The sequence below is a fragment of the Pezoporus flaviventris genome, unplaced genomic scaffold, assembly GCF_033815535.1.
Source record: "Pezoporus flaviventris isolate CSIRO_AGI_PZ_B2104156 unplaced genomic scaffold, CSIRO_AGI_Pfla_v1 ptg000050l, whole genome shotgun sequence".
NCBI classification, from domain to species: Eukaryota; Metazoa; Chordata; class Aves; order Psittaciformes; family Psittacidae; genus Pezoporus; species Pezoporus flaviventris.
In genome coordinates, this window is record NW_026892598.1 from 2802989 (window position 1) to 2823527 (window position 20539).

Below are 20539 nucleotides of genomic sequence, written 5' to 3' on the forward strand. Positions count from 1 at the left end.
TGAAATACAGGTTTCCTCTACTGCTATGCAAAACAGATCTCTGATGTTTCATTACTGATCTGTATAATTACAAATACTGCTACCAAATTCAGCAAAAGGTAGGAAAAATAGATTAACTTATACAGTATGTATTCAATCCTCTACATTGCTTATGCTTCTGTGGTGAAGATTCTGAATCTCAAGTTCTCCACATTGAACTCACCATGCTGTGACATGGGCTCTCTACTTCCCATTCCTAGCCAATCAAGCGCTAGAAATAAACCACAAAATAGAATCCTGACAGGGAATCAAATGATGAAACTGAGTCAAGCCACACCCCAACCCAGGCAGGGAATCTTACAAAGCAAAACAAAATTAATGAGAAAACATCCCAAAAGGATGAATGTAGAATAAAATTCTCAAAGCACAGGTTTTCCAGTTTCTATCCTCCTTGCTCAAAACAATGTGCCCAAATGAGAGCAGATTTAAGGCCGGTTCAGTAGTCATGATGGCGATGTGTCCACAAAACTGTACACCTAACATTAAAAAACACTAGTAACTCAGCAAATCTACTGATGCAGACAGAGAAAACATGGAAACCTGTGACTTCCAGATTTCCCACAGCACAAAAAGTTAATGTCAATATACATGAGTAATGTTCAGATTGGTGGTATTTATTAATGCAAAAACAGTTTGAGCACTCAAAGTTCTTAAGTCATATACAGCAACTGTTACTGCTAACAGCATGACCACTGAATACTACTGTATCTATGAAATATGTACCCAATACACAAAAATGAAAAATTAATCCTTAAACATGAAAAAAGATTTTTTTTCCTTTAAAGCTGTTATGAAGTAGATGAAACTACTTTTACCATGCTACTTCTTCTATTGAGCATGATGCATGGAAAAACAAAACCAGAAGCTGTTCTACACAGCAGCAGAAAAATCAGTAGCCCTTTCACACCTCTTTATGAAATGCTCTCCTCTTACCATATTTTGTAATTTAATTGTAAAAAAATATCAGTCCAGAAGGTTGAAATAAGACCTCCAGTACAGTTTTTATCTGCTTTATTTTTTTAAATGTGCTTATAGACTCTAAATACCTGAGGAGAGAGAGGGAATGGGAAGCAATTTGCTTTTCAAACTGCCAAAAATGTGAGAGTTTCCCTTTTAAAACTGTCACATTTAACAGAAGATTTGACCAAAAGATTAATTGTTGTTGACTAAAAGAATGATGTGTGGTTTTGAATAAAAATGACAAATTACAATTAGTATGTGAGTGTTATATTTTCCTTATCCTTGGAACATGCATTAGAAAATACTCATTATTCTTAGAAGCCATTCGTTTAGCCTTTTGCTATACTTGGAAATAATGCTGTTAAAGAATACAGCCTTCCCAAATGTAGGTGCAAGGCCCTTCTCTTACCCAAACAGTTCTTTTGATTCTCCAGAGATTCACGGACCTTTGCTCCTTGATCTCTAACCTCTGTCTCATTTGTAACAGCGCACAGTTTGCAAATTCCTCAAAGAAAATAACCCGAGGGTCTAAGAAGTACTACAATACAGCAAATGCTGTCACCAGCCAATAAAGGGGAGGAAGGCTGGTAAACTAGGTCTCCAGTAAAACAACCAATTCTGTGAGATTAAAAAAAGACTGGTAGAATTTGAGAACAAAGCCACCAAGTGAGCTGTAGCACATGGTAGAGGCTGAAAGGACTAGGTTGGCTCAGGTATCTTTTTGAAGATACACAGCAGAAGAGCAAAGGGCCACAGACACAAGCAACAGCAAGGGAAATTCCTGTTAGGAATGACCACTTGAAGGTGGTCAAATATTGTAATATGTTGCTATAGAAGTTGGGAGACCACCACTTTTAAAGGCAATATCAACTCGACTGTAAAAAGCCTAAGCAACATCACCTAACTTTGAATCCAACTTCAAAGCTGGCTCTGCCTCAAGTGGAAGGCTGTGCCTGATGACCTCTAGAAGTTTCCTGCAGCCTCAATTACCCTATGATTCTACCAACTAGATAGCTGAAGGGACTGTATCTTATTTGAAATTAAATGCATGAGTCTTCTAGTTCACTACGAATTAAAAGATTTGATTGCATGAGTATAATAAATGGATCAAGCAAGCTAGCATTCAATGCAACAACCGCAGCTAAATGATTAACTTGCTAAGATTTTCAGTGATTCTCTGAAGTAACCTACCAGCTACATCTAGTGCTTACTCCATACCCTCTGCTCAAATTACCACCTAGCTTCCTGATCTGCGAGGAAGAGATTGCTAAATATGAAGTGTTCTGCTGACGATAATTACTCCATATGGACTTTCAAATGTGGTATACAACAAAAAGCCCAAGGGTTCTCCCACTCAATTCTGAGCCTGCAGAAGAAGCAAGGAAAGTAGCACCTAACACCTTCACAGAGATGTTATCTCAAATTTGACCCTGATTTTGCCAGGAAAAAGACACCCAACCATTCCTTTGACTTTTTAAGGGGAGAAACAAAGAGCTGCTTCCAGAGTCTTACAGCTGAACAGCCTTAAGCCAATGCTCTTACCAGGACAGCCAAGTACCTGCATCTTGTTGGAGCTGCAGCAGCTGTACTACAAACCATGGTAACTGTATTCCTGTTCTCAAAACCCTTTATTCATTTCCTGTATCTTGCTTCATTAGACATACAATCCTACAAACTACATTAAAAATCTAGCTGTTCTGCCTTGCCGGTGTACTGTGGCTGTCTTTCCTCCAGATTTTCCATTGCTCCTTCTTCACTAAAGTGTTAGTTTCTTGCTTTTCCTTCCACCACTACTATTTGGACCACTGGCAGTGCTTTCTTTGTGCATATGTTCCACAGTATTACAGTATCTGGTTAGTAACAATTCTTCCTTTATTATTTCTCATAAGCTTACTTCCTTTTTTTCCTTCCTTCCTGTACTAAAGTGAAATATTTTGCCTTCAATTTGTCCTATTACATCTTGAATTCTAATAATGTATAGAAGGGATTACATGAAATGCAAAATTGTTAAGCATTGCTCTGATTTATAGAGCTGCATATATGGTATGTACAGCCACAGTGATCTTTTGATTCTTTTCATCAGCAGCAAGTTAACTGCGAAATAAAAAAGCCTCAAACTGACTGCTCTAGATTTCTGACACATCCGCTGAGGCCAGATGCTGCTTCCTGCTCCTGAACTGTTCAGACTACTCTCAACAAAATGCTTGTTTCACTGGCTTTAATGTTTTATGGAGATTGTTGCTTTGAAAAGGGAGAGCAGACCAACGGCAGGTGAAACAAAGGAAGCCCACAGCCCATGTCTTGTAGTCTTTGGGGTGAGAGCAGAAGGTGCGTCTCTTACGTGGGGGTAAGTACTAATTGACTGTATGGGTAACTCTCCATGTGCATAGTTTGGATCTCTCTGTTCACTGTCACAAAAGCACAAAAGATCCTAACAAATGCTAGTTTCGGACACGATGGAGTTCCATCACCATTTTGGATAGAGTAAGTGGTCTGTAGGAGCATGACAGCAGACAATTTTCTATCTAATGAACGCGAGTCCACCCTGGAAAACCTTCACACAATCAGAGGTGACTGAAAAATGCCAAAGCAAATCCATGACTATTTATAGGAGGGAGTACTGACTTTTCAAATCTATGAGAGCTCTGTGATTTTATAACCTCTATGTCTCTGTTCTGAGCTCTAAAAGGAACAAAACAGGTGAGCTCATTCCTCAGTAATCTCATTTGGATTAACAAATGCTAATTGTTTCTAAAAAAACTCTCAGCGCTTGGTAGAAATGCAGAAATCTCTCTCATGAGATGTGTTACTTAAAACTATGCTAAAGGTGCAATGCAGGCTCTCACTGCTTCCGAGTTTGTAATACAATATCCATCGCTTCATAGGCTATTACATTCACTCTGGTATCTGCTACTATGTTACTTTTCCTTTTAGACATGAGATTTATCTCCTGTTGTTTTCTAAATATACAACATGAAACCTGTAGAAGGAAGCTGAAGTTCTCTAGAGCTTTACACAAATCTCTATTTCCTTCTACTGAAGGAATGCTATGTAAGGAATCCACTACCACCACAATAATTTTAACCTGTACTGGCACGTATTTAAAAAGGTATATTTATGACACATTTTTAACATGACAACATTTCCATCAGATCTCAGGAACCAAGTAAATCAAATAACAGTCTGAAACAACTTGGTACCTTCCTTGGTATGTGACATGCCACCACGGTAATTTCAAAACCAAGCTGAAAATACACCATACAGTTAAATGCTACAACCATCTTCTTGACTTTACCATGCTCTTTGTTTCATCCAGGGCAAAAGTAACTACAGGAAAATGTTCCAGGGTTATTTATATCATGACAGTTGTTGGGATCTGTAAATGCAATACAGATTGATGTCATACACACACATGCACATATTTACCGCAGCACTGTGGTATACAGATGAATACAGAGATTGTTGTAATGTTACTAAGCAGCATGATGGGAGAAAAAAAAAAAAAAGCAAAACTGTTTCATGTTACTATTCTAATACAGACCATGCAGAGATCAAAAGCAGAAGCTGAAAAGCGCAGATACACTGCTGAATAACCCCATATCCAGCAATTAGTACAAAATACAGTGAAGTAATGATTATCTTCTAACATCTTTTTACTCCCAGTTCCTGCTAAAAAAAAAAAAACAACCTAAAATTAGACTTTAGGTCAAAGACATCAACTTTATTAAATTAAAAAAAAATAAAATAAAATCTTCAGGAGTTGCCATTCAAAATTGACCCTGATTTTTGGTTTCACTGTAAAAATGGTTATGGTTTTGACCTTGTTATGCACATTTTAAAATAGTTATACATATTAACCCATAAAATCTACTCTTACAGACATCCCACTGTTTCCCACTGTTTTCCAGATACTGAGACTAACTTGTATAAAGTGGCTGGAAGTGAAGTATTGCTCACTTCAGCAACAGACCACTGCCAGAACATACATGATGTTCTGTGTTACTATGCCCTCAACCTTCCTTTTATTCGGGCTGACCTTCCAATACAAAGTCCAAGAGACACGCCTAGCAGCTGCAACCGTATTTCAGAGCTCCTTATACAACTCTTCACTATCACCCAGTCAGTGATGCTTCCCTGGCTGCTTGAGCATCTTTCCTTTAAGGAAAACAGAAAAATTCTGCCTTCACGTACAAACAACAATAAAATAACTTTTTTTTTCCCCTGTAGCTTTCTCTTCACTTTTTAATATGCAGCAGATGAACCACTATGCTTTCATCACTAGCCTTGGCCTTGAAATGTACATAATCACAGAACCCAGTAAAACAAATATGTAGTCGAAGTGTACCCTCTACCTTTTCTGTAATCAGTCACAGACCTTTATTTACTAATTCCCTGACTAAATCTCAAATTGTGGGTAAATCAGTTTTTCTTTTCCTTTTTTTTTTTTATTTTTTTTTAGAGTGACATTAGTCTTGCACCTAAAGGAAAAATCATCCACCCTCCCCTTTGGTAAACCACATCAAAGTTTACATATACCTAGTGTCAATAATCTGAGCCCAAATTCAGTTTGAATTTGTGAAGTGTTCATTTTCCTTATGCAAAAACCACACTTTCTTGATCAGAGACTGAATGCCTATTTTATGCCACATACAGTGGACCACTACTAATCCACAAGTATTTTCCTGTATTTTTCATTATTTTAATCAGTGATCTTTCACGTCATGTTCAATCAAACAAGGCAACACTACAGTTCTACGTATTTACCTGTCTTTATTCACCTACACACTGTTTTCTCATGCATTTTCTAAATATACTTCTGCTGATTGGAGTATATTACCAGTAATACATCTACAGACTGACTGAAAACCATTCTCAATGACATCTGTATCTCACTTTCCCATAATGACTATTGTTCTTATTTTCCATTCTAACCTATTAAAATTTCAGGACAGCAAAACCCAAATTTTTCCCAGCTAAAGTAACTAACCAAAAAGCTACCCTTTTTTTTTCCCGTCTCAGCCACCTGCTCCAAATGCCTTTTTTTTTTTTCTTCTATTTAATAGCATCATAGAATCACAGAGCGGTTTGAGTTGGAAGAACCCTTGAGGATCATCCAGTCCCAACCCCACTGCCACAAGCAAGGACACCTTCCACTAGACCAGCACGAAGATCCTGGCATCTCGAATTGTTTCAAAAGAAATTAACAGAAAGATACTATCTTCAGAGAATTTTAAGAATCTAAGTCAGCTAAGAAGGTAAGAGGTTTCTTTAAACAAGAAAATCCACATTTCAAATACAGCCAATTTGGTAAAACTATCTGGAGCTTCCTGGATAAAACCAGAGGATCTTTCATGCTATGGCAAGCATCTTGATCTCTCCTGCTGTAAACCTGAGGGAGAACACTCACATTGCCACATTCTTATCACATACTCTCTTTTCAAACAGTTTCTATAGATATTTTTTCAGTTTTGTTTTTAAAAAAAATCTGTCCTACAGAATCTTCTTGGGAAACAGAAAGAAAAGCTGCCTTCTAGCTCATGTGTTCTTTTGATAAGAAACTAAAAAAAACAGGTATCATTGCTGCAATTTTTATCAAATCATAGGCTATCATGCTTCATTCCTAAGCAGGTTCTATCAGCACTATTAGCATTAAGTTTGATTCAGTCCAAGCAGACCTTTCTGCAAAACAAAATATTTTATGCAAGTAAGCAGAAAGAGATCCCTTATAACGTCATTCTTCAAACGGGGGAAGTTCTGCAGAACGTGAGGGGAAAACCATCTGAAACATTCCGAGTTCTTTTCACCAAATACAGAGTGCTTTGGTTGCCTTACGTAGCTGTTGGGTTTTTTTTAGCTACTCTTCTGAGCCATACTGGACCTCTGTACATTCGAGTCTCCCTAAGGACTATTCGTAGCCATGAAACATCAATTCCGTTCTAAGGAACCCAATGTATAACCCCATCGCTGCCCTGTTCCCTCTTCAGTATAAATGCTCTTTTGTATATCGGCACTTTCAGGAAATTGCCCTCCTCCTCCCCCGCTTGCTCCCTACTGTCCTGCCCCTGCTCGCACCCCCTCCCAATCAACACTAGGGAATAACTGTATTTTTCTTGGATCGCCGCCAGCTCCTCCACACCTTCCACTGCAGCAGCAGTAAATGAAGACCTGTAGCTCTGGCACACTTCTCGCAGCTTTAGCACACGCATGCACGGCACACTCATTCGGGAAGTGCGTGCCATCAAGCCGATTCTCAAAATAATGGCCTTTCACTTCTCCTCCATGCAACTTCCTCTTTTGCTGAAAAATACAGTGCTTCCAAATTCAAGAAACCTTCCTCTTTCGCTACTCTCCTGCCGGTGTTTTGCAACACCGCTCCTTCCACTTACTGGTATTCCACGTGTGAGTAAATTACCACTGGCAAGGCAAATACATATCCCTGCGTGCCAACGCTTGGGTCATTTCATACCCAGAGAAATCCGGAGGACTTCAGCTGATTTCGCCAAGGCATTTTCCCCTCCCCTTTGGATACCTAAAAGCTAAAGCGAGAAGAAACTCTCCTCCATGCTCACAAAAGCAGCGCTGGCAATGCGAGCCTACTTGTTTTCCTCTCCTGTGAAAACAGTTAAAACCCCTACCTTCCTTGGGTTCATCAGCTTCCAAACTCATGGTGTCAGCGCAAGGCACTGCGGACCAGACTGCAGCTGACGTGCACACCGAGTAGCTGCTGCTGTCGAGAAGCAGCCGCAAGTTAACTTCCCAGAGAAAAAGTAACGAAACCTGGGGGCGGGTAAGAGCGAAGAGTGAGCGAGAGTGAGCGAGGGCTGGGATTTTAAGGGGAAAAGTCTACGAATTCAGCAAATCACAACTGAGCTACTTGAAAAGGATCCCGCCCTTTTCTCAGCTGCACACCAGCGGCTGTCTGGAAAACCAGCACCTTTACAGAAACCCTCATTTTACTCGCCAGCAGTCACCTTTTATGCATTTTATTCTCCCCAGTCCGTAGGAAGGGTGGAGTTTTACTTGTTGCAGCTTGCCAGCGTGGTATGAGAAAGTAAGCAGGGGAGACCGAAAAAGCCCTGAGTGCGGAGCAGTGTCTGATTGCGGTAGCCGACAATCAGATTGGAGCTCTCTTAACTTGCACGAAAATCTAATTTAAATCAATTATTTTTTAAGCCTAAATTGTGCATTTCAACACTGGTTACTATCTGGAATTAGTTCTGTAGGCTGCGTAATTATACTGAGTAATACAGGATGACTAAATGCATGCTTAAAGGATGAGAAGCAGCAGCTTTCTTTCAGGTAGTTTAAGCTAAGTAAATTTTTTTTTTTCTTTCACCCTTGCTCAGTGCATACTGCCGTCTTCTCTGAAAGGAGCAATTCACCTTTCCTTCTCGGAGAAGCTATCCTAGACCACCCTGCATCCTAGATTTTTTTAGATAACTCTTAACACAGACTTGGTTTACAGCACAGCAAGAGAACACGGGTCTTTTGCAGCCACCCCACAACTTGCCTTGCGTCTTTCATGCATGCCTTCAGAGCAAAATAAGGGGGATTACTTGGAAGCGTCTTCTCCGATTGGTACAGCTTTCAGTAAAATCACCCTCAAAAGGAACCACCTTTTCCTACTTGTTTAATAAATTTTTAGTACAGTGAACAGGACAAAACCTCGGTGGAAACGTGACTGCTCAGGCAAAAGGGAGAGGTGTGATTTCCCTAGAGAAGTCCTGATGGCGCTGCCAGATCTGACATTCAACCAAATTCGCACCTACCTCCCCCTCACAGGGTTACATGTGTGCACCTTAAGGGTTGTGAGGAGCTTTGTGGAAGAAACTCTATTAACAGCTATTAACAGTCAGCAAGCCTGTTACTGGAGTCAAGTAGAAATAACTGTATTTCAAGATTGTCATGGTTTAAACCCACAAAATGACAGAATGACTGCTACTGCTGAATCCAGGGCAAAGATGAAGTCAAAAAGAACCAAAGCTTGTCAGCAGCACAAAACTGGGGCACATATGAAAGAAAAAAAAAATACAACAGCCCCCCCAAAAGCATTTTAGATTGTAGCATTCAGCTGTATTCACTAATGCTCACGGGAAGACTTAAGTTGGTAGAGAATGGTCTTATAAGTAAAAGGTACAGAGTCAGGAAAGATGGTATGAACTCTTCAGCCCTGGAAAAGTTAGCAACTTTTGTCCTATTTTGAATGATTTTATTCATGATAAGGACTGTCCTTTGCCACGTACTTCTTCCATGCCTAAGAAAGACAGATCTCATTTTAGTTAAAGGCTCTTGGTGACACTGGCAATTTTTTATTTTGCAATATGTGCAACTCCATGAGTCCCTTAAAAACATTCCTTGAGAAGCTAGATGCCTTCTACAGGCCTCATCATCTCCTGCAGTGTAGCAAAGCACAGCAGCTGCATCCTTCAAAGAACAGAGTATAAAAGCAAGTATTACCCTAATTACAACACTGGTATAGTTAAAGAAGCCACATTTTCAAGTTAAAAAAAAAAAAATTAAAAATTGCTGTTTTAGGGTAATTACTGTTTAGTAGATTGAAAACACTCAAAAAATCCCAGACAGAATAGAGGAACAGGAAGAAACATAATGTTAGTCAAGGTGAACTGCGATAGCCTTTGGGGTCCTTTAATCAAAGGGAATGTTGGTAGAGAGATAAAATAGCCAGAATATATTTAAGGATATAAGAATAAATAAGCCACTATCAAGAGACCTGCAGAACAGATTTACAGGATAGACGGATGCCTTTCATTTAGATGACACACAGACACTGAGAGATTAAAAGCCTTGTGGTTAAATGTCAGCAAATTCTGCAAATTAAGATTTCTCAGATCTCTCAGAAACTTCAGACTTCTCTGGACAGATAAGAAAAACTTGATTTTTTATTGTTTCTCCCCTACAGACTCACTCAGTCTTGTTTCTTCTGCACACAGGGTCTCAATTCAGATTCTAGAAATGCCGGTTTATGTCTGATTGTTGTGCTTCGTGAAAACACGTGCATCAGCTGAAAAGACTCTAACCAGACCAAAGAGTGTTTAGGTAGGTAATTTTCTGATCTTAGGTTAAGCAGCAACTTTTAATGGTATTTGATCATGAGGATTATCACCTTCTTCAGAGTCTGCACCCAATGAACTCCAATAATTTTACTTCCAATCTAAAACTTAAACAGGGGAAGTTTAGATTGGATATAAGGACGAAGTTCTTTACTGTAAGGGTGGTGAAGCACTGGAATGGGTTGCCCAGGGAAGTTGTGAATGCTCCACCCCTGGTGGTGTTCAAGGCCAGGTTGGACAGAGCCCAGGGTGACATGGTTTAGTGTGAGGTGTCCCTGCACACGGCAGGGGGGTTGGAACTTGATGACCTTAAGGTCCTTTCCAACCCTAACTATTCTATGATTCTGTGATTCTACTTAGAAGGCCAGTAAAAGTAATGGAATAAGGCAGGTGAAAATTAAATGGAGTTCATGGACAACACCAGTGCCCAGTGACGTAAACAGCCTGAAAGTTTAAAAAAACCCTCGTCAATCAGAAATTGTGCATATGATATGGAATAGGAAAAACAAAAAAACTGACAAAACCTCTAAAAATAGAATCAGTAGATACAGCTAGATTTCATAGGGGAGATTCTCTTAGGGAAAAGAAAAGAGAAGTAACTTTCTAAAATGAAGGGCTTAAAACCCACCCTGCATAGGGTTTTACATACTAAGTTTCAGTGGCTAAAAGTCTAAAAGTCATAAAGCTGGGTAAGACAAGGGGTAGAGTGAAGCATAGCCCTTTAGAATCTGAAACAAAAAAACTTCTGCCTTTACTTTATGAAAAATGTAGTTGGTTTTGGTTTGGGTTTTAGCACATAATTTATAAATTGTCCTAATTTCTAGTAAAAGTAAGGCAGGGTTACCACAGAAAGAACAGGCTGTAGTTAGGCCTTGGCTTAGTACAGCAATGCGCAGGACATTGTGAAAGGATGGGCAGCTGTGTCAGCACATCCCAGGCCCAGCTCAGAACCTTGCTCCTGTTTTGTGTCTCAGTGCATGCTCAGACAGCCCTGTTTACAGAAGCATTTTCTTATTAGATACACAGGTGACAAATCCTATTACATATAAGTATTTTAAATAAATAACTATAATAGTCAATAAAATGGTGCTAAAATTACTGCTAGCAAGATTCTGAAGCTCAATGCCAAAACATCAAAAAAGACTAATGTTTTGGTTTACAAAAAAGAGGAAGCAGGACTACTACATGAAAAGTACCAGGAAGAAACTTTCAAGAGGAGCTGTCATGGAATCAGGAATACATCTCCTACTGAATAAAACACCAAACCAAAACCTGCACAGCCTTAGAACAGTTCTAGAGAAGGAAGTGATAATGTGAGACTTCAGACTTTACATATTAATGGAGTTTTTCAAAAAAGAAAAAAAATCTCCCCATGTTTGGTTAACATAATTAAAGTTGTCTGGTGATAAGTTCTTTTTTTCCAGGATGTCACATTCAATGGATTGCAAACATTTACACAATAAAAACAAGGTCCATGATAACTTCATGTATAATCTATGGATTATGTTAACTTTGCCTTTTAGCAATCATTCAGTAATATAAGGAAAGCTTATGCCATCTCTCTTCTGTAGCCCAATCAAGTTCTCCCCATTTCTGAAGCAAGGGGTTGGAGTTGACAAATATTCAATTTATGACAGTCTTCAGTGGGTGTGGATTACAGGCACACAATGCAAGTTTTCATCCGGGACAAGGAGAACATCGGATACATAGTTATGAAACACTACTCACACATATTATTTCTTTGCATGTATCGTTTGCAAAACATACTGAGATATGATGTGATATACCCATCACTGTAAATGCATTTCACCAATTCACAAATATTTGAGTTTTCATCAAACTAATGTTCTGAAAGGGAACAAGAGGTAAGCTGGTTATATTTTAATCCAAAATTTCCCAAGCAGAAATAAATGCAGTATGTCTATGACATCCCCAAATATGCTGCCCTGTCAGAAGGGCAATGAGACATTTATATAGTACCTCTGAAAAAAGATACAAAATAATAGTTCATGGAAGAAAGAGGACAAATGGTTAAATTCAAATGCCTGGAAGCCACCTTGAAATAAAATTAGGAAACTAACTACAGCTACCTCTTCTGCAAGTAATGCCATGTTAACTTGTAGGTTTTACCAGAAATACCTTTTTACAAAAGTTACTGTTTGAGTATGCAAAGACAGCATACAAGCCTGCCCCCAACTTGTTCCACTGGTCGTTTTCTGTACCTATTCCAGTACCACTACAACCTTTTATTTTTCTTTTAGGCTGATGGATCATAACTGTACTGAGTTTCAAGGTGCACAAGCTTGTAAAGCAGGAGACAATTTTGTTTTCTAGCCCTTCCCTATTAGTTTAGACAGGTGGATGAGCTCTTTGTTATCTCTACAGAGCACTGAGACCTTGCTGCACAAGGCAAGGAGCTGCTGCCAGCTCCAGCACTGCTTATGTCCCAGGATGCAGAAATCCACCAGCCAGGCATCCTCCCAGGTGCCAAACAGCACAGCCCTGGCGTGCTGAAAGTGCCTTCTGCTGCTGCCACATACAGACAGCACATGCACAGGGACACACGTGTATGCAGTGGTGCACAGGGAGAAGCATGGTGTGAAGGAGGGGTACAGAGTCACGGAAAACAGTAAAATACCTGTTTTCTTGCATTATGTTTTAAGTTGTTCTGCTTTCAGTTATGCACTTCAACAGTGACACATAGACATTCAAATTAGCAAACCAAGAAGCTGTTTTAAAGTTATTTCCTAACCCAGAGGTAAAGCAACACCATCTGTAGTTGTGTTACTTCAGTTATTGCACAAGAGAGTGCAACAGGCACTGTCTGTGCAGAGAGTGTAGCAAAAACAAACTTGAGCTCTTACGCAACTTTGTTAATTTGGTGCTTAATATTATTTTACAGTAAAGGAGAACTTTTGATTAGCTCTGTGATTTTAATAGTACTGTTTATGCAGTTATGTAACTAAAAGGATTAGGTATAACAAGCCCAGCTGTTGTTGCTGCAGCCAGACTTCACTTCTGATTACTATTTAATATTTTCTACCATAAAGCACACAAAGGTCAAGATAACCTAGACAGTGCTTAGGTTTTGATTGATGTCAGAAATATTGTTTTCAGCATACAGCATTCAGGGTTTTCACGTAACAGCGTAACTCTAACATCTCAGTTACAGATGTCATCTACAAAAGTTTTATTTATGCAAATGCAGGCACTGTTTTCTGCTTAGGAAAATTCAGTCCACTGAAAGCCAGACAGCCAAAATAAACCACAACATTAGCAGGTTGATCTATGAGATGGACCTGAAAAGTACAGGTTTTGGCCTGATTGTCACCACTTGGTATTCCTTATCCTAAAGTCATGTTTTCCCCTTTGCAAAACAAGCTTCAGGCTAATCAGACAATAATGCTTGAGGCACTTGTTGAAGCACTTGTGCTTCTACCTATTGGCAGACCCACAAAAGATACTCTGGTGTATGTTTCTACCTTGTGATTAAAGAATTATAGAAAGTCCAGCCCAATGGACTGGGCGACCCTCAACAGCTGCTGCACCATGCTTGGCATCCAGCACTTCATCTTGTTCTCCCCCCTCCCTTGTGCTGTCCTTCTCGTCTGTTTCTGTACCTTCCTGTTTAGCATCCATTCTCCACCCTGCCAGTGGTTTATTCAGGCCTGCCCATTTGTTTAATTTCCAAATGGCAAGAGCAATATATGGGAAATTTAATATTGTAGGAACCCCACACCACACTGCCGGTGCAGCCTTCAAAGTAAGCAAAACCTAGGCTTCACCATAGAGTAAGCTGTGCAGAAGTATGTATAAAGACTTCGTTTCAGGTAATGAACTGGCAGAATAAGAAGCAATATGGGGTGACAAACAGATTCACTGTGACCCAACCAAGCCAGGGATAAGAACAAGCAGCATGTAAGGCACAGATCCTCTTTTCGGCCTCAAGATAAGCATTCTTCATCACAGAACAGCACAATGCTGGGAATGGGATGGCTCTCAGCTCAGAATGGGTGTCACTGGCTTACCTTTTTTCTTTCAGAACAGCTCTGCAAATTCACACACAGAGCAATGCCATGACTTCTGAGATGTGAACCGTGATACAACTCTGTTGCCTTGACTGTAGGTATCATGTTGCGCAAATCCCCTAATAATAACAATGGTTTTATCATACCATGCACTTAGAGGCACTTACTTATGTAGCAGCTACAAGTTACTGAAGACAAGGTTTCAGTGCAGGTGCAAATATAAAACAATTTCTTACAAGCAAACGTGACAAATAAAATTCAAAGATGTGGCTGCTATCCACAGATACATGATAATCAGTGACGGTTGCTGAATGTTCAGGAATTCATCAAGGACACGATGGAAATTAAAGACAGTCAAGGTTATCTTGTGCTATCTTGCACCAAGGACAGCAACAGATACTGATACAGGCTTATTGCACTGTTTCTCCAGATACCAAAAATTTCACTTTTTTTTTTTTTAAAGGAGAACACACAGATTGCTGCTGCCAACACAGCTGTGCCAAGCAAAAGGCAGCGCTGAAGAGAATGAGACAGTGACAGAGACCTGCATGAACAGACTTAGGAAGGTGCAACCCTCCTGTTTGGGAAAGAGTGCAGCAGATCTGAGCTAGTTTTGTCACACAGAAAAGTAAATTTCCCAGTGGTAGTTTATGATAAAATTATTACAAAATGGTTGTGTTATTGTATGACATTGCAGCCTTTGCAAAAATGAAAGAAAAGTCTAAGAAAAAATCTGACAGCCAGATCGCCAAATATATACAGATGAAAAAAACCCTGCATCAGGAACAGAAATCACACAAAAGCATCACACAAATGAGGGGGCAGTTAATACACTACACAGAGACTGACAGCATCACCACAGGCCATGGGAAGAGATACCCCAGATCCACTCTCAGCGAGACATAAGAAAAGAGGTATTGCCAGATACTTATGCCTCAAAACACAGTGCTGGAGCAATTTCAATTTAAAAGGGGTATTTTAATTAAAACCAGAAAATCTAATATCACAGTGCCAAAAAGAGCTTGAAAACAAACGGCATGAACTAGTGTTAAATACAGTATGTTTTAAACAGTGCTGCTGGAGATATATGGCTAATAAGGTGGGGGGTGGGGTGGGGCGTGTTTGGTTGGTTGGTTGTTTAAAAAGGTATGTCAGTGATGCTGACATAACACAAAATTGAATATTGCCTTCAAAAAGGAATATTTTTATTCATATAAAAGCTGTGTACATAGGCGAAAACACATGTGTCTTAGTTTGCAAGGGCTGTGTTCCAGTCCCAAGCAAACAATCCAAGTGTTTGGATATAACACATAACAAACTGCTCTTTTTCTTTAAGACTCCAAAGCCATTAATCATGCAAACAGCCAAAACACCACTTGCATATCAAATGCAAACCTTATCCAGATAAAATTTCAAATCAAACAAAGCTAGAAAATACCAAGCTATGAGAACAATCTCATTTTGGTTCAAACTTAATTAGAAGAGATTAAAAGAGGAATTTAAATGGCTATTAAACCTAAGCTGAGTTTGCTCTTTAAAAATTCAGTTTAGGTATAGTTTACATTCACAAGCCAGATGTACCTAATTATGTGGTGTACATTCAAAGAACCATATTGATTTCTGCATGTTCCAAATCGGTTTTAAATCAGTTTATTATTTGCCTAAAGCTCTGACTTAAGCCACATTAAGAATCTGGAAAAGTACTTGCAAGAACTGGATTTCTTTTGGGGAAAATACCGACTAACACTGTGCTGAACATGTGCTGAAAAGTTGGTTCCCAATACCAAAACACATTTAAAAACTCACTGTTTTATGTCTTAGATGAAAGATTTTTAGTACTTGCTTTCCCTGACCTACAGTAACATTTTAATAATCAAAGCACACTTCAGAGATCATCACTTGAGGCTGGTGGAAGTGAGAGCAGCATCATCTCGTTTTCCACCTGCAATGCTAGCACAGGCATGTGGAGTCAGCTTAAGGAAGATCCCAGTTATAGCTAATATTTAATATTTATTTTTTGGCTAGGACAATTTTAACCTAAAATACCTCTGATTCTTTTTTTTTTAATTCTTATTTTATAATAAATATCTATTAAATTAATTGCAGCCAAAAGAATTTCCCTGAGAAAATAAGGGCTTGGATGATGTAGTTACGACAACTCAAATCTGTACCTTGCTCATTCTCCCCTGTATTAAGCAGGCTTATGCTAGTGAGCAATGCAGGGAAAATCCAGGTGTAAGCTCTTCAGCATTACATTAAAAACTCATTGTTGGGGTTTTCTTGATTGCTATGAGTTCCAATTAAAAATACAAACAAACAAACTGAGAATTTTTGCTGGAGCCCAAATGAGTTTATTTAGTAGAGACATGTCTAACCTTTCAGGTATTTTATCTACGGCAAATTCTCAGCTCTTAGAATGCTTTAGCAACAATAAGAGCTGAGCCTGTACTCTGGGGTAAGGCCAAACTGAATACCACTTGAGAGGGTTCATGGTTGTTGCGAGACTTTCATAAAACTATTTCAAGAATTCATTTTCAACAAAAAAAAAAAAGGGGAGAGAGAGAAGGAGAGGTGAAGATGTGATAACAAGAGCTCAACAAGACTTCTCACTCTTTTAGCTCAGCATCTCGTTTGCTGAAAGCTGAATCATGGTACATACTTCAGATGATTTATTGTCGAGGCTCTGGTCTGCTGGGGCTACTGCAGTTCTCCTAAAGGCTAACAACTCTGGAGTGTTCCAAAATCTGAGGCTCTCTAGGGACAACAGCTAGCATCATCTTTGCCCACATTAGAAAACAAAGGGAGCAAGACAAAAAATAAAGGCTGCCAGTGACTCTGCCACCGTTGGCACAGAAGGGATGGGGCACTTTAATCAGAAATCCCACAGAACAAATTTCTGAGGGTTGCAGAGGCAAAGCCTCAAAGGAGATCCCACCCGCCGCACCTCCCACGTCCGTCTCAGCAACGACATCTATCGACAACTGATGCAAATCACGGCGCATTCGTTGCTGGTTTTGGCCAATGCCACGAGGTGGCAACAGCACCCTGAGCTAAAAAGAGGATGTTTTGCGCAGGACCAGGAGGGAAGGACAAAGAAAAATCTCGCGGCTACATATGGCCTCGTGTTAGCATTTCATACTGCAACTCGCACAAAAAGGTTGAACTTGTGCTGTAATGGAGAATCTGGAGAACAAGACGCTTCTGAGGCAGTGGCCATCGCCTGAAATCGGCTGTCAACAGGCACCAGCAGAAAACGTTTATCATTTTTCCCAACCCAAACCCAAGATGTGCTTGAAAAAAGGCTTAAATCTGCCTAGAAGATGCTTACTTTTTTAAAGACAAATTAAATTTGCCTAACTGGAGTCCAGGAAAGCCTGTGGTAAGGGGCTAAACTGAAAAGAATTATTTCAAGTTGAAAAGATGCAGATCAGTGAAAAAATAAAAATACAAAAAAGGTAAAGAAGCTACTACAACAGTCTGGAATAAAAAAAAAGGAGTCCAGCTTCAGGCTAGACATGAGGGAAAAGTTTTTTACAAGGTGGGTCATAAAATACTGGAAGATGCTCCACCCCTGGAGACATTCAAGGCCAGGCTGGATGTGGTTTTGGGCAACCTGATCTCATTGAAGATGTCCCTGCTCACTGCAGGAGGGTTGGAACTAATGACCTTTGAAGGTCCTTTCCAAACTCTTCTATGATTCTGTATTAAGACAGCAGTATAATGGATGGTATAGTGGTAACAACTTGGCTCCATGAATTAAAGCCATACTAAAATTTTCAGTATCACTTCAAGGTATGGATACCACTGTGCTGCTCATGATGCTTGGTCCCTGCCCCCAGTTTCTGCCTGCAATGACTTGGTTCAGCCCTGATGTGCCCGTATGTTTTTCCCTTCCCTATCCTTCCACTGCCTTGCCAGAAACGGGATAATGCAACCTTCCCTTTCCTTCCCCCACAGAGAGGAGATTTTGAGATACCTATAATGCACTTTCCCAGCTCTCAAGTCCGTGGCAGCCTTTCTGCTCACCAGACATGCAGGATTGTTTTGTGTGTGGAGACAGTGGAAAATCAGGGGATAGCAGATAATTCATGAGAATAGTGGGTGAAAGAGGGATGTGGATGTAAGTCCCCCTAATTTCAGAAATTCAAACAGAGTAAGGGGGACTCTTGATGCTGTAATCATCTCTGTGAAGAGGAGGTCATGCAGAAGCAGGTCCGAGGTCCCCAGCAAGGTACAGACAGGGTGAAAGAGCAGTGAGGAGGTCAGTGTGGGAAGGAAGAGATGAACCCCAGCCCTCAACTAATCATTGGGAATTCTGACAGCTTCTTACTTGGTGTGTAGCAGTGATACAAGGTCTGATGCCAAGAAGCACAAATACCACTGCCACACAGAATTGAAATAACCAAGGAATCCCACAGATAAAGACTGCACATAGAATCTGCACTAAGCCTGCAAAATATTCCCAAGCCTGCAAAAAGTACCCCGTTTTCTCTGTGTCAGTGCCGAGAAAAGACAAAGTCTCAGTAATTCCGTGAGAATTCAAAAATTCAAAAGATTTTTTTCTGTTGAAAATTAAAAGCAACTCTAATGTTGGAGAAAGGATAGTTTACCTAAGATTAGACAATAGTAGACATTTCTGTGTACACTAAAACAACAATTACCTGGGAACTAACCTTTCCATAATATTTTTTCCCAAGTATTAGTCACTGACATTTTTCTGAATGCCAGTTAAAACCTTAGCTGACATTAAAAGAAAATGCAGTTAATATGTAGTAACAGAGATGCAATAAGACTAATAAGGATATTTTAGCTTAATCAGTGTTGGGTAGATACACCTGCCTGTCAGGTTTTCAAAAGTCTAAGACAATAAAGCAAATACTGAATCTACATTTCTACTTCCTGGTTGCCTTAAAACATTTCATCCTAAATGTATATAGAAATGTGTTCACATTCCTCCTGAAAAAAAGATGAACAGGAATTGCCACCACTGAAAACATTCTCATTAATAAATGCTACCTCAGCAGCTAAGATTTCCCCCAACATTCTTGATCCATATTTTAAGCCAATGTAAATTTATCAAGTTTTTCATCTCTAAGTGAAATTGAATAAATGAATGTCCATTCTTTCTCAAATAGCAAATATAACATGTTTCTCTTAACTATGAAACTAAAAGAATGGTACTAAAGTACACATTAACTGAAAGCAGTAAAATGTCGTCTACTCAGAAGAAAGCTCATATGTATGCTTGGCTATAAAGCTTCTCCATCAAAGTTTTATTTCCAAACAGGCTTACTTGATCTCAGTGCAGTTGACTGTGGGTAGAAAACAGTAGCAAGTCTGGTTGATGAACGGAAAAGTAGAGGTGAAATGTAGCATTATGAGGTCAGACTACAAATATATTTGACTCAAAGATAATGCAGTGCCTTCCCAAAACAGATCGTTTCAGCATTTACATAACACAACTTATTTTTAACATCAGCAAAAAGCCAGCAGAAGCTTACCTCACAGTAAACAGTGAACATGTTTGGGCAACATAATACTAAAGCCATCATGTTTCCCCATTTCCTGAGAGTTTGGTTTCACAATCCTCTGTGGTTTCTACTCCACAGTTTGTACTGTAAGTGCATACTGACCTTCAAGCTTGTGACCAATTCAAGATAGCTCTTCAGCAGTGCACAAGTAATCTAATTTCTTTAAAAAATTCCTACGGAATTCAAACACAGCACACACTATGTGGACATACCTGGAAATCTAGAAAGGTATCAGTTTATCAAAGCAAATCAGGGGTAAAGAAAACTTCACTGCAAAAAGGACAGGTGTGACAAAAAAGCACAGGGATAGCCATCTCATCAGTAGTAACTACTGTAGTTACTGACTAGTTTGTCGTACTGGGTTTCTGGCATTTATTCCAGTACTAATCAGAAATAGGTGAAATAAAAATACTTACTAGTGTGTGATTAGGGAAATAATGAAAAGAAATAAAGAACCACTGCACTAAAATACACAAGTATCACCAATACAGAAATATAAGTTAATATAATGTTTGGAAAAAAACAGTCATAAGTTTAAAATAAAAACCTAATCAAAACTGGTATTTTTGGTGACAAGCACTGCTGCCTTGGCTTAGTTGTGAAGTAGATTAATTTTCTTATTTCTCTAGTTTTTAAGAAGCATGCAAGTACACTCAACATGAAGTGCTGCATCTTTAAGTGATACGGTACAGCAAATGTCAGTATCCCCTGCATGACTGGGCAACACAGGATTCTTGGAGTCTTCACTGATGGTGTACACATTCATGCACACACAGAGCACCTGTGGGGTACCTACTGTCTACCTGTTTTTCCAGATCCTTTGAAATATGGTATTTATGAATATTTAAATTTCAAAAAAATGTTACACATCAATGCCACTTCCTTCCTTTAAATACAGCTTAAAAATTCT

The 20539-nt window shown here is 39.3% G+C and overlaps 1 protein-coding gene across 3 annotated transcripts in view; it reads right to left on the minus strand.

Moving 5' to 3' along the window:
* TNFAIP8 (TNF alpha induced protein 8) overlaps positions 1-20539 on the minus strand; it is a 62030-nt gene that overhangs the window by 12676 nt on the left and 28815 nt on the right. Inside the window, exon 1 of one of the 3 annotated variants that reach the window (XM_061468693.1) lies at positions 19392-19494. The exons of 1 other annotated variant lie outside the window; for it this stretch is intronic. In XM_061468693.1, the coding sequence (XP_061324677.1) occupies position 19392 (1 nt within the window). In that variant the 5' untranslated portion in view covers positions 19393-19494. Of the gene's footprint in view, positions 1-7634; positions 7905-19391; positions 19495-20539 lie in introns of those variants that run through there. One more of the 3 variants, XM_061468690.1, reaches the window with a different exon arrangement.